The 14,391-nt window shown below is 40.2% G+C and overlaps 2 protein-coding genes and 1 long non-coding RNA gene across 3 annotated transcripts; 1 reads left to right on the top strand and 2 right to left on the bottom strand.

The window, feature by feature from the left end:
* Positions 1–91: 91 nt before the first annotated feature.
* LOC142991908 (putative polypeptide N-acetylgalactosaminyltransferase 8) lies at positions 92–5,483 on the bottom strand. Its single transcript, XM_076142081.1, has 11 exons — positions 5,228–5,483; positions 4,556–4,922; positions 4,307–4,473; positions 2,757–2,943; positions 2,328–2,525; positions 2,057–2,171; positions 1,497–1,682; positions 1,157–1,294; positions 948–1,040; positions 688–858; positions 92–462 (listed from the first exon to the last, which is right to left on the bottom strand). Exons 1-11 carry the CDS (start codon positions 5,466–5,468, stop codon positions 343–345), a joined length of 1,983 nt encoding a protein of 660 aa, XP_075998196.1. The 5' UTR covers positions 5,469–5,483; the 3' UTR covers positions 92–342.
* Positions 5,484–5,757: 274 nt separating this feature from the next.
* Positions 5,758–7,745, top strand: LOC142991940 (uncharacterized). Its single transcript, XR_012961006.1, has 2 exons — positions 5,758–5,924; positions 6,716–7,745. It is a non-coding gene; the product is annotated as an uncharacterized LOC142991940 (long non-coding RNA).
* Positions 7,047–14,060, bottom strand: LOC142991939 (putative polypeptide N-acetylgalactosaminyltransferase 8). Its single transcript, XM_076142132.1, has 11 exons — positions 13,766–14,060; positions 13,137–13,449; positions 12,888–13,054; positions 10,629–10,815; positions 10,199–10,396; positions 9,928–10,042; positions 9,605–9,790; positions 9,103–9,240; positions 8,901–8,993; positions 8,641–8,811; positions 7,047–8,404 (listed from the first exon to the last, which is right to left on the bottom strand). Exons 1-11 carry the CDS (start codon positions 13,917–13,919, stop codon positions 8,285–8,287), a joined length of 1,842 nt encoding a protein of 613 aa, XP_075998247.1. The 5' UTR covers positions 13,920–14,060; the 3' UTR covers positions 7,047–8,284.
* Positions 14,061–14,391: the final 331 nt, after the last annotated feature.

Genomic DNA, 14,391 nt, shown 5'->3' with positions numbered 1-14,391 from the left:
TTTTGTCATTTTCTTTGAGTCGATGGTGTGTAAACTATTCAGGAAGGCTAAAATTAGTATTGTACGTCATATATGTACTGGGACAAAGCTCGAATCTTATATCATATCTTTATTCTCACTGGAAAACAGTATCTGCTCATTTAACTGCTTTACACAGGCTGCAGACCTGAATTGACCGCTTGCTCTTTAAATGTTCCATTGGTCAGGAAGGCTCCTAGTCTCATTTCTCTGTGAAGAATTGGCCAAATGGCGCAAGCAAATCGATCTGAAGATGGAGCAACCTGCCAAATTTCATACACTACTGTATTATTGGCAGTCAATTTATTGTCCACCATACACACTTTAAAAAGGTTTGATTATGGTTTTAGCTTCCCATCTTTGGCCAGTGCATTCTTGTATTACAAGTTTGTTGTCTTTAACCTCCAAACACCTTTGTGTCGCTCTGTTCTTAAGTTCTTTGCCCTAAAAAAAAGGAGAAGAAGAATTAAGAACATTGACGTATTTCTTCCCATAATATTCAGACAGCCATTTTTCTCATCTTAGTAACTTTCATTTCTTTCATCCTTAGGTGAGACCTAGTATCACAAAGGCCGGACTAATCACCAATAATTCCAACTCTACACTGACTTTTAAATTACTTGCTTTAATATTTGCCAAAAAAAGTGAAAGTGTTTTATGTTGCAGTACCTGACTGAAGTCCCAGTAAATCCCCATCCCCTTCTGTATCGCCTCTTTGCAGTTGTAAAGGCCGGGCTCGTTCGCTTTGCCGTCGGGGTCGGTCAAACACCGGTTGTCATTGTACTTGTGAGATTTGATGCCGCCTACGTAAAGCTCACCATTTGCACGGTAATATGTGAGCTAAAACCATAGAAAAGGAGAAATGTCAGTATCTTTTACTCTTACTATTGTACATTTTTTCTTTTAACACCTTATCTTGGCTGACTTACTTGAGGACCATAGTAGTAGCAGTGGTGGGCAATGGGTGTGTGACCTGGCACGGGACCTTGGTCTATGCATCTGTCTGCATCAAGATTCTTAAGCTATACATTTGAGAATGATATGTTGTGAAACCAAGTGAAAAATAATAAATCAATGGCAATTCATGACAGAACACAAGTACATATGTGTAATACACAATATATAAAAGCACACTTACTCCTCCATAGGCAAGTAGATCACCCCAGGAGTCCAACTTAGGATACACATTATCTAGGTACCATTTGAAAGGCTTACATTTCAATTTTTCTCTGAGTTGTTTGCGCTCAGAGACATCCCCTATGTCAATCCCGTGATTCTGCAGAGGCAAAAAAAAATTTGACATGATGAGCTTGTGATAGCTTGTAAATGCAGAAGGTTCAATAACGTGACTTGATTTGTGAGTGCTAAGCAATAAAGTACATACATGTAAAGAATTAAATTCATTAAGTATCCTGTTGTAGGAGCCTTGAATTGTATGCTTGTTTTGTATCCAGTGGATGGACAGAATTGGTAAATACCTCAAATGGCAAGTTCCAAGCCAAATTGACATTGTGTTTGTATTCATCCATCCAGATTTCAGCGACTCTCAGAGCATTTCTCTTCATGGAGTGTGACAGGTCAAGCATGTAAGGCTTGTGGGCCCTCTCAATGTGGGCAATCTTAGAGCATGGGACAATCTCAACAGACCCTCCACATGTCCACACCTGTAACGGCAGCAATGCACAATAAATACCATCCACTAAACTTCCAATAAAACTACACCAAAATTTGAAATAACCTCTAATGCATTTGTTATGGAATGAGCCATGTCCATTCATCCTCCAGAAATCCTACACATCATTCAGTGCATTTATAAGCACGTTATACTCTGATTTTCATTCAGTGAGAAAGGTAAGAATGTGACTTTGGCAATAACATGCATATACAATTTGCTAACTTATTGACTATAAATATAGAATAAACAGCATTTGAGAATATTGTAAGTTTTAACATGAGGAAAAAGAACACTAGTTCTTGACTTGACTGTGACTGCATCGTCACATGTAGGATTTGGATGTAGAGTTTTGTCTATACTCACACGAATTCCCAGCTCAACATTTTCCCCACCATACACTTTCATTCCGGTATCAAGGACTCCAATTTCCCCTAGAAACTTCCTATCAGCAACTAAAATTCCCATGACTGATGGACTCCTGAAGGAAAACAAGATCATGAACACATAGAAGCCACTGATTCCGAATTTCTGGCTCACCAACCAAGTCGCGAGTTATCAAATAATACAGTTATTTAAAATGCTCATCACATCAATATTTACAATTAAAACAATGATGCATTTCACATGAACTTACTTCCCAGGCAATGAATCATCATTGAGTTTGTAATACTCGGGTGTAAAGCTTTCATACATGCACCACAAAGCCCAGTCAAAGGCCTGTGCTGCAGGAAGGTATGAAATAACTGTGAGGTCATCATAGTTCACTTTGTCAAACACAGGGGATGTTACCACTGTTCGGTCTCCCTTGATCTGTGTCAGCAGGGGCTCAGCCCTAGAAGGAGAGAGGAGGAGAGGAGTTTACACATGCAGCTGATGCACACCTGTAAATGAAATCTTGTGTCTACAACGGGAAAGTGTTTTTGAATTTGGACCCAGCCTTTCAAGTATTATGAGTACAGATTGCACTTCTGGCTCCACTTTTAAAATCAGGATCTCCAAGAATCAGTGGCACACAAGCTTACAAATAAAGAATTAAACAGGAGCCTCTTTGCCATATTCTTACCACATCTCATGGACTTCGATGTGGGCATCCAGAATGGCGACCACGTCGGCAGTAGCAGCACTCCATCCAGAGGCTCTGGAATGAGCAAGACCTTTCTGCTCGGTATGCCTCACTCTTGTAATCTTGAGACCTGGGTTCTGCTCCTCAAGAGACTTTATGTATATGTCAAGATCCCCCTTCAGGTCCTCTGTTTTGGAAAGGTGCATAGATACAGTATCTTGAGTTTAGAGAATACCAGAGTGGATTTACTGTATATACTGTACACAAAGGCACCTACAGCCATCAGTGATGAACAGTGATTGTAAAATCGAATGACCAGAATGAAAGAAAGCCACATGACACGTTTAATTTTGGGTCAGACTCAAATTTAAAGGGGAAGAATATAGCCACAAATTATCTGCCCACAAGGTGGTTAGTGAGGTCTTATTCTTCATCACAAAATATCTAAGTAACGCAATGATATCCCTATGAATATGATTTTACATATAATAATTCAAAACATATGATACTTCAATATATAATCATTTAATATTTTTTTCACACAACATTCCAAAGAATCGTTTGACACCAATTTAATGTCTCCAAGTCAAAATTCCAGTGACTAGATTGAAAAAGGATTTTTCCAGTTTTTTTGTGTAGAAAGCAATCGGCACAGGCTTGAAGCCCAATCGTGCTCTTTCCCCTCCTCCGCCACCACCCTGATCTACTTGTCCCTCCCAACCAAGATCTCCCAATTCACCAAGAACCCCGTTGTTCGTAATACTCTAATGATTTGGTACCAATTCAGGAAACACTTTAAATTCGTCAACGCCTCCCCCCTGGGTCCAGTACGCCACAACCACTTGTTACCGCCTTCATTCTTGGACTCTTCCTTCTCAGCATGGCACCACCAAGGCATACAATGTTTCCTTGACCTGTACTCTGATGGCAGTTTTAACAGCTTCTCCAAGCTGTCAACTCAACACAGATTACCTGCTAACCAATTATTTAAGTACCTGCAAATCAGACACTTTGCCTGCAGCCAATTCCAAAACTTCCCCTCCCCTGCCCTCCCCTCCCCTCCCCCTCAACTCATGTGGGAAGACCTGCTATCGTTCAGGGCCCCCCCATGTGGGACCATATCTGAGATTTACAGCCGTGTTCTGGACCTCGGGGACCTATCTAACTCGAAAACACGGGCTGCTTGGGAGACCGAACTCGAACTCCATCTGGACATAGACTGGTGGGACGATATCATACGCAACCTGCACTCTGCCTCATCCTGTGCCCGTCTCGCTCTCATCCAGTTCAAGGTTGTGCACAGGGTCCACTTCTCTATAGCCAGATTGGCGGAAATGTACACAGACGTGTTCGATGCCTCACTGTAACTTAAGCCACATGTTGTTTTCTTTCCCCTCTTTCTCTATAAAAAATGATCTCCAAGATACCTTACACCTGTATGCACAATGTCATGTACAATATCTGCTTCAATAAAAACAAATTGCAAAAAAAACAAAACAATGGCAGCAGGGTTGGGCTCTGTGATAACATTGTCACATTAACAAACTCACCTTCAGTACTTGCGTCGTCTACCATGATGATCTCTTTCAGCAGGTATTTAGGGGTGCGGTCAATGATGCTGCGCATGGCTCGTTTGAGAATAGATAACGCCTCATTCAGGTAGATCAACACTACTCCAAGCGTTGGCAAGTCCTTTGGATAAGTCTTTTTTAAACACCTGTTTAGGAACAAACATGTTAGGCTGGTTAATGAACCTGTTAACTGATGTCAATAATAACCAGGGCAGAGTGAAAGCATACCTTGGATCCCTGGTGTCTTTAAGAACTCGATCGAGTGGAAGCTGATCACTGAGAAAAGTATTGTAACCATACTTCTGAAACAAAGCCTCAGCCTGAATTTGGTCTTCCTCAGAAAGATCCTCTCCCCACCTTTCGAATAGGTAGGACTTAGGGAAGAGTTTTTTCTTTTTGGGGGCCTCCTTTGGGTTCTTGCTGTCTGCTTCCGGTTGATCTTTTTGTTGTAAGTTTTGGACCTCCTTTTGGTCCTTGCTGCCTGCTTCCAGTTGGTCTTTTAGGTGTTTTTGGACTTTCTCTACAGCTTCTCTTTGTTGTGCAATCACTTCCATCATGGTATTTTGCTTTTTGTCTAAAGCTTTAAGGACAGTGTCTTTATATATTTTAACAGATCAGTAGAGAGTGAGAGAGAATGAGAGAGAGGGATAAAGCAGACCCATTCAAAGTTCAGCAATCATTATCATCACAAGACAAATGCAGAGACTTAAATAATACTGACACTTCATATCCATTTCTCATAAAGATAACTTTCATACACAATGAAAATGAAACCTTAAACTAAATGACAACTACAAATCACCCTCTCACCTTCATTTCATTAACTCAAAGTAGTACAGGCTACATTTACAATAAATAATGACAATAACAAATACATATTTGTACATAGCCATAACTCACTGATTTCTTGTTGAGCATTTCCAATGACGTGTAGAGCTGCCTCTTGTTTGGCAGAGGTGGTCGTCTGATATTCATATCCAATCTTTAAAATGATAAATATCACCACCGAAACCCCCAGAATAAGGATCAGTGACTTGGCCCGCACTTCTCTCATCTTCACAATGTTGTCACAATAATCTGACTGAAGTGCAGTGAGTGCAAAAAGGATATACACATCTGACTGGTTGAGCCAGTTCCTCATATAAATCGTTCTTCATGACGTCGAAGTGGCTCAACCAGTCAGATTTAAACAGGAAAAAATACCGGCCCGCCTGAACGGATCCAGGATAAGGTGAAAAGAGGAAAACTCTGCGCTAGTTGTAATTTTCCTACATTGCATAATCTATGAGGAAGCCCCGTGCAAGCCGGTGTTGTGGCCAGTTGGCTTCACTACATGGTAGTGAAGCCGACTGTATACCCCCCCCGTGTAGCACATTGCCATATACAGATTATTTTAGTTTTTAACATACTGGGGCAACAACTTGGCCCGCACTTCCCTCATAGTCACAACGTTGTCACAATAATCTGACTGAAGTGCAGTCAGTGCAGAAACCATGTAAAAGATCTAACTGCTTGAGCTGGTTCCTCATATTCATCGTTCTTTGTATCGTGATCTGTGAATGGAGCATTTTATGTGTTTAATGTGTTTACTTGGCATGTAGGGTCGCTTCACCTTTTGCAATGATAACTGTATTGTATCGTCGTCTTTTCTGTCCAGCAACCACAACTGACCCACTGTAGTGTAAAGGATTAAACTGATTTGTCTGTTTAGGAGTCTTCTCAATTGTGGGAATTTCCACCACAATTGGGAGCTTGGGAATGTGATACACATGTGGACAAAGTGTCTCAGGCTAATGTCTTATACAGCCAGGTTGTGTATAATAGCGTTGTTAGTGATGGATAATTTTGTTCTGTACCAAAATGGAAGGAGCGAAGCCACATTGTCACTTTTCTGTTTGTTCCATCCATGTGTGTCTAGCACATTGCCATTTACAGATTATTTTAGTTTTTAACATACTGGGGGGCGAAAGGAAGAGAAACAGCCTGTATACTGTAATATTCATGTTAATTAAGACAATGGGATGACAAACAGAGCGGCAGCAGATAGCCACAGCCATCAGAGGTTATGTTGAAAGGACACAATAGTGTGGCCGAGCTGTAACAGTATAACACCAATTCCCGAGCAGCAGAGGCAGTAGTTCCATCTTCAGCAGCATAGAGAAGAAATGTCAGCTTAAAGTCTGGTAGACCCAGGGCTGGTGCTGTACAGAGCAGATCCTTGATGTGGCAGAATGCATGTTTCAGGTCCTCTGTCCACTGAACTTTCTTGGGAGCCTCATTGATGATTGCTTTGCGGAACATACATGCTCTGCTGTAATGAACCCGTTAGGCCCAAATATGACAACATGTCTTGCCTGATCATATCTTTTACTGTCTACTCTCTTTCAGGTGATAGATACTGGCGTCCTTCAACACACACCCACAAACTGGAAACAGTCGGTTGACAAAAATGTACAACAGGTAACGGTATTGGCGATGGCGACGCAGAATCTCGATCGCCTTTTGTTCAACAGGATGCAGTAATGCCAAGATCCTCCAGATCAGGAAGTCCTGTGTACTTCATATCTGTTGTGTGGAACTGAAAAAGACAGAAAGAAACCGCAATACAACGGATTTCTGTGTGTTTGTTCAGAGTGTGCATATGCATGAGTGTTTTCTTACCTTATCAACTTTGTCTGGGGTGTCCAGGGTTCAAAAGATTTGAATGTTCAGGCAAATGTTGATTTTCTGTGTTGTTTATTTGCATACTTTCCACATTCAAACATACAGACAAACAATAGAACGCTGTGTCTCTTCCTCTGGTACAAACCAGCAGCCACCCCTATCTGCCAGTCCATCAGTCACCTGAAGTGCGGCCCACCCATATCAATACAAAAGCATTAACAAAATACTCCATAAACGATACTAAACAAAGTAAATCTTATTCCACATCTGTCAGAAATTAACAAATAAAATGCTACGAATTACATTTAGAAATATGAAAATTCTAAATAGCACCTAATGTTTTGGTTGCCCCTTGAACTCATGAGAGTGAAGTTGGCTCAGCCACATTCTTTAAATAATGAACAAATAGTGACGTTTGTTAGTGCTTCATTTGTGCTGCCTCCATTTTAAAGATTTACAATTGCAATTTAACATTAAAATTTCATTTAATTTCATTTTCAATCATAATAAAGGTGGTTCCATCTCAAGCAACTCAGCCACAAATCAACACAAACACAGCTCTAACAATACCACTATGCTTATATTATGTGAAGAATGTGGCTGAGCGAACTTCACTGTCATACTAAATGTAAAATGGTAACAAAAACCTCTTTTCTGTACAATTTAAATCTGTTAAAAACATTGTAGTTTGCATGGCAGTATATCCTGTCAAATCAGCATAAATACTTTTAAACACAATTTTAGTTTTTGTAAATAAATGAGTCTATTGTACTGTATCTGTAGCTTATAATCAAATGAATAACATTTTTTTTTTTTGATTTTAAAAGAATTCTGTTCTCATCTGTATTTTTAATGACCAAACGTTGTTAATGTTACTGTACTGTAAATTTGACTGTCTAAATGTAAACCAACAGAAATCTATCACTAGTACTGATAAATAGTGTTATTATATATATTTTAACTTTAAATCTAAATGTTTTGTTTTGTTCAGTAATTTCAGAGTTCAATCTTAAAATATTTTATTTTTCTGTTTTGCAGTTTGGAGTTCTTAACTCTTGCATTTTTACATAATTTAGCTTTTGGTAATGTGTCATGACTGCAGTTAGACCTTGACCTCCAAAAAGATAGCTTACTGTGTCGTGTCGAGATGCTGATTAGAAGTTTGGTCTTTCATTGTGCTGTTACCAAAACACAATACCTACCAGCCATCCTGACATTGGAGATGGAGCAAGCTGCCAAATTTCATACACTACTGTATTATTGGCAGTCACTTTATTGTCGACCATACACACTTCAAAAAGGTTTGATTATGGATTTAGCTTCCCATCTTTGGCCAGTGCATTCTTGTAGCACAAGTTTGTTGTCTTTCACCTCCAAACACCTTCGTGTCGCTTTGTTCTTAAATTCTTTGCCCTAGAAAAAGGAGAAGAAGAATCAAGAACATTGACGTTTTTCTTCCCATAATATTCAGACAGCCATTTTTCTCATCTTGGTAACTTTCATTCCTTTCATCCTAAGAATTTCAAAAGGTGAGACCTAATATCACAAAGGCCGGACTAATCACCAATAATTCCAACTCTACACTGACTTTTAAAGTACTTGCTTTAATATTTGCCAAAAAACTGTGAAAGTGTTTTATGTTGCAGTACCTGACTGAAGTCCCAATAAATCCCCATCCCCTTCTGTGTCGCCTCTTTGCAGTTGTAAAGGCCGGGCTCGTTCTCTTTGCCGTCAGGGTCGGTCAAACACTGGTTGTCATTGTACTTGTGAGATTTGATGCTGCCAATGTAAAGCTCACCATTTGCACGGTAAAACATGTGCTAAAACCATAGAAAAGTTTAGTGTCAGTATCTTTTACAGGGGGCCACATTTCCATTTACAAAGTAACAACTTATCTTGGCTGTCTTACTTGAGGTTTATAGTAGTAGCAGTGGTGGGCGATGGGTGTGTGACCTGGCACAGCACCTTGGTCTATGCATCTGTCCGCATCAAGGTTCCTAAGCTATACATTTAAGGAATTTTAATCAAGTGAAAACTAATAAATGAATTGAAAATTCATGATGGAACACAAGTACATTTGTGTAATCCACAAAATATAAAACCACACTTACTCCTCCATAGGCAAGTAGATCTTCCCAGTAGTCCAACATAGGATACACATTATCTAGGTACCATTTGAAAGGCTTACATTTCAAATTTTCTCTGAGTTTCTTGCGCTCAGAGACATCCCCTATGTCAATCCCGTGATTCTGCAGAGACAAAGAATTTGACATGATTAGATTACATTAAATGAGTGAGTTGGTAAATGTGTGTGTGTGAGGGGATGGAGGATATGGTTTGGTGAGTATGCATGTATGTTTGTGAAGGGGGTTGAGCAGGGAGACAGGTGTAGGGAAAGAGCTGTTCCTGAACCTGGTGGTTTTGATGATGATTGAGGATGATGAGCTTGTGACAGCATCTAAATACAGAAGGTTCAATTACCTCATTTAATGAAGTGCTAAGCAATAAGGTACCATGATCTAAAGAATTCCTTAAGTATCCTGTTGTAGGAGCATTGAGTTGTATGCTTGTTTTGTATCCAGTGTGTCTGTGGAGGAGAAAATTGGTAAATACCTCAAATGGCAAGTTCCAAGCCAAATTGACATTGTGTTTGTATTCATCCATCCAGATTTCAGCGACTCTCAGAGCATTTCTCTTCATGGAGTGTGACAGGTCAGGCATGTAAGGCTTGTGGGCCCTCTCAATGTGGGCAATCTTAGAGCATGGGACAATCTCAACAGACCCTCCACATGTCCACACCTGTAACGGCAGCAATGCACAATAAATACCATCCACTTTGAAGTTTTAACATGAGGAAAAAGAACACTAGTTCTTGACTTGACTGTGACTTTATCGTCACATGTAGGATTTGGATGTAGAGTTTTGTCTATACTCACACGAATTCCCAGCTCAACATTTTCCCCACCATACACTTTCATTCCGGTATCAAGGACTCCAATTTCCCCTAGAAACTTCCTATCAGCAACGAAAATTCCCATGACCGATGGACTCCTGAAGGAAAACAAGATCATGAACACATAGGAGCCACTGATTCAAAATTCCTGGCTCACCAACCAAGGCACGAGTTATCAAATAATACAGTTATTTAAAATGCTCATCACATCAATATTTACAATTAAAACAATGATGTATTTCACGTTAACTTACTTCCCAGGCAATGAAGCATCATTGAGTTTGTAATACTCGGGTGTAAAACTTTCATACATGCACCACAAAGCCCAGTCAAAGGCCTGTGCTGTAGGAAGGTATTGAATAACCTGGAGGTCATCATAGTTGACTCTGTCAAACACAGGGGATGCCACCACTGTTCGGTCTCCCTTGATCTGTGTAAGCAGGGGCTCAGCCCTAGAAAGAGAGAGGAGGAGAGGAGTTTACACATGCAGCTGATGCACACCTGTAAAATAAATCTTGTGACTACAACGGGAAAGTGTTTTTGAATTTGGACCCAGCCTTTCAAGTACAAGTATCACTTCTTGCTCCACTTTTGTGCCTTTCTAAAATCAGGATCTCCAAGAATCAGTGCCACACAATCTTTCAAATAAAGAATTAAACAGGAGCCTCTTTGCCATATTCTTACCACATCTCATGGACTTCGATGTGGGCATCCAGAATGGCGACCACGTCGGCAGTAGCAACACTCCATCCAGAGGCTCTGGAATGAGCAAGACCTCTCTGCTCGGTATGCTTCACTCTTGTAATCTTGAGCCCTGGGTTCTGCTCCTCAAGAGACTTTATGTATATGTCAAGATCCCCCTTCAGGTCCTCTGTTTTGACATGAAAAGGTGCATAGATACAGTATCTTGAGTTTAGTTTCTTGTGACCTGAAGTTCTTTTATCTACCTTTGTTGAACACACTTATTGTAAGTTGCTTTGGATAAAAGCGTCTGCTAAATGATCGTAATGTAATGTAATGTAATGTAGAGAATAACAGAGTGGATTTACTGTATATACTGTACACAAAGGCACCTACAGCCATATCAGTGATGAACAGTGATTGTAAAATCAAATGACCAGAATGAAAGAAAGCCACATGACACGTTTAATTTTGGGCAAGAGACAAATCCTTTTAGATGGTACTCTATATCAAATTTAAAGGGGGAAAATATGGCCACAAATTATCTGCCCAAAAGCTGATTAGAGAAGGCCTCCTTCATCATCACACAGTATCTAATTAACACAATGATACATATATGATATATAATTTCATGGTGACGTTTTATAGGGGTCGAGTACCTTGACTCCAAAGACTAATGCAATCCATTCCATTTCTTGCATTGTGAGCACGTAAAATACATTTTTTGGTAAAAGTCTGAAAAAGCTGAAAGGTGAATACTCGAAGGGGAGTTCTCTTTTGTTACATGATTTCTTCACATTCATTCAACATTTTACATGCAATATTCATCTTGTTCCCTGACCTAGCCTGGCACAGGCTGGAAGCCCAATCCTGCTGCAATTCCTCTTCCGTAGCAACCCTTTTATACTACTCTCTCCCAACTAAGATCTCAAAGTTCAGCAAAAACCCAGTGGTTCTCAATACTATAAGATTTGGTATCAATTTTGGAGACACTTAAAATTTGCAAATGCATCTCCTTTAGGTCCAGTCGGCAAAAACCACCTGTTCTCTCCCTCATTCTTGGACTCTTCCTTCTCAGTATGGCATCACAAAGGCATACAATGTTTCCTTGATCTGTATTCGGACGGCAACAGAGCTTACCTGCAAACCAATTGTTTTCTCAAAATCAGACACTTTGCATCTGACAATTTTCAAAACTCTCCTTCATCCTCTCCTCCTCCTCAACTAATGTGGGAAGACCTGCTAACGTTCAGGACGCAGCTAAGAGGGACCATCTCTGAGATCTATTGCTGCATCCTGGACCTAAAGGAACCAATCTAATTCTTAAATAAGTAAGTACACTACTGTCTCTACACACCCAAATTACACATTTTCTTCATCCGGTTACTTCAACACAATGTCCACCATACAAAAAACGCAGTGCGAACCTTTCAACCACATCAACTAACACTCTGCAAAAGGAAATGATCAGTTTTACCTCTATGCTTGCTAGACGGCGCCTGCTTTTGCAGTGGTAATCTCTCCCCTCTCGCTCTATCTCACAATGGTTGAAAGACGTTGAATGTTTTTAATCAAAACAAAGAAAATCCACTACACTATGAGGGGACACAAATGGCAACCACTTATATCCTCATTTACAGATCTACAGGCTATGCCAGACCAATAACTTGATGATGGAAACTTGATCACCAAATACTTTCTTTATTAGAGGCGGGCCAGGATGGGTGTGTGTTCGGGTTTTTGGGGGGGATTTCTTCCCTTTCAGTTTTTTCTCCTTTCTACCTCCCCGTATCTCCCCCCTTTTTTCTTTTCTTTTGCTCTTTTTCTGCTGCCTGCACTGGTGTTTGATGTCATCATGTAAAAACTCTACCTTCCAGATCATCGAACTAACAACACTAATGCGACCACAGGCCTGTGTCATTTCCACATAACCTTCGACAGTTGTGGCTTTCTGCTGTCACAAGTTTGTGCTTTTCCAAAGTCCATTTACCGACAGACTGCCACCACGTGGCAGCAGAAGGTAAGAAGTCAGACATTTCAAGTCCCACATTTTGACCAAAAAAATGTTTTAATGTCTGATCTTTGAGGGGCTATAAAATAATATTTCTCCATTGTTACTCACAATGACTTTCATGATCGTGTTCAGGGCAACTCTGATTACACACACCCCAGCATCACATCACGCTAAAGATTAAATCAAGTATTAACAATGGCAGCAGGGTTGGGCTCTGGGATAACATCGTCACATTCACACAAACACACCTTCAGTACTTGCGTCGTCTACCATAATGATCTCTTTCAGCAGGTATTTAGGGGTGCGGTCAATGATGCTGCGCATGGCTCGTTTGAGAATAGATAACGCCTCATTCAGGTAGATCAACACTACTCCAATAGTTGGCAAGTCCTTTGGATAGGTCTTTTTCAAACACCTGTTTAGGAACAAACATGATAGGCTGGTTAATGAACCTGTTAACTGATTTCAATAATAACCAGGGCAGAGTGAAAGCATACCTTGGATCCCTGGTGTCTTGAAGAACTCGATCGAGTGGAAGCCGATCACTGAGAAAAGTATTGTAACCATACTTCTGAAACAAAGCCTCAGCCTGAATTTGCTCTTCCTCAGAAAGATCCTCCCCCCAAGTTCTGAATAGGTAGGACTTGGGGAAAAGTTTTTTCTTTTTGGGGGCCTCCTTTTGGTTCTTGCCGTCCGCTTCCAGTTGATCTTTTTGTTGTAACCTTTGGACTTGCTCTGCAGCTTTTCTTTGTTGTGCAATCACTTCCATCACAGTATTTTGCTTTTGGTCTAATGCTTTGAGGACAGTGTCTTTATATATTTTAACAGATCAGTAGAGAGTGAGAGAGAGACAAAGCAGACGTGTTTATGTTCAAGGTCATAAATCATTATCATCACAAGACAAATGCAGCGACTCAAATAAAAGTGACACTTCACATCCATTTCTCATAAACTTTCATACACAATTCAAATTAACTACTACAAATCACCCTCTCACCTTCATTTATAGGAATGTCTTGATGACGTAAGAGTTACTCAAAGTAGTACAGGCTACCTACACAATGTTTTGGATAATAAGAAGTATCATAATCATCGTCCTAAATATTTGTACATAGCCACAACTCACTGATTTCTTGTCGAAAATTTCCAATCATGTGTAGAGCTTCCTGTTGTTTGTCAGAGGCCGCCTGATGTTCATATCCAGTCTTTAAAATTAATAATATCAACCCCAAAAAACCCCAAATGAGGAGCAGCTGCTGGCACCGCACTTCTCTCATCATCACAATGTTGTCACAATAATCTAACTAGAATGCATTGAGAGCAAAAAAGATATATACAGGATCTGACTGGTTGAGCCAGTTCCTTTTATTCATCGTCCTTTGTGACAGTGAACTGGCTCAACCAGTCATATCCCATCGTCCACCTAAAAGAGCTTGCTTCAATTGGCAGAAAGAGACCTGGCCTATACCTTCAAATTTGCAAGTTACAAAACCATTACGTTTTTCTTCACTTTAGCGCCCCCTGATGGTTGTCATTTTGTTGTCATTTGTCTCCAAATTTCACGTTTGCAGGTTGCACCATTTCAGCTGTTTTAGGTCAATTCTGGCGGGGAGAAAAAAGTTTTATGGTTGACAGACACAGAATCTAGATTTTGTTCAACAGTGGATGCAGTGATGCTAAGATCCTTCAGACCAGGAAGTCCTGGGTACTTCATATCTGATGTGTGGAACTGTAAAAGAAAGAAAGAAACCG

The sequence above is a fragment of the Genypterus blacodes genome, unplaced genomic scaffold, assembly GCF_046128005.1.
Source record: "Genypterus blacodes isolate CSIRO-AG114 ecotype Tasmania unplaced genomic scaffold, CSIRO-AGI_Gbla_v1 ptg000021l_1, whole genome shotgun sequence".
Classification (NCBI taxonomy): domain Eukaryota; kingdom Metazoa; phylum Chordata; class Actinopteri; order Ophidiiformes; family Ophidiidae; genus Genypterus; species Genypterus blacodes.
Note: the sequence above shows the minus strand (reverse complement) of the source record. Positions and strands in the feature narration are given on the sequence as shown.

Excerpts from the sequence above, each read along its gene's own strand:
- LOC142991908 (XM_076142081.1), bottom strand. The coding sequence starts at position 5,468 with ATGAGGAACTGGCTCAACCAGTCAGATGTGTATATCCTTTTTGCACTC. Across the intron at positions 2,944-4,306 it reads AGACGACGCAAGTACTGAAG|AGGACCTGAAGGGGGATCTT; the intron begins GTGAGTTTGTTA and ends TTTCCAAAACAG. Across the intron at positions 2,526-2,756 it reads ATCGAAGTCCATGAGATGTG|GGCTGAGCCCCTGCTGACAC; the intron begins GTAAGAATATGG and ends CTCTCCTTCTAG.
- LOC142991939 (XM_076142132.1), bottom strand. The coding sequence starts at position 13,919 with ATGATGAGAGAAGTGCGGTGCCAGCAGCTGCTCCTCATTTGGGGTTTT. Across the intron at positions 10,816-12,887 it reads AGACGACGCAAGTACTGAAG|AGGACCTGAAGGGGGATCTT; the intron begins GTGTGTTTGTGT and ends ATGTCAAAACAG. Across the intron at positions 10,043-10,198 it reads GATGCTTCATTGCCTGGGAA|GAGTCCATCGGTCATGGGAA; the intron begins GTAAGTTAACGT and ends GTTTTCCTTCAG.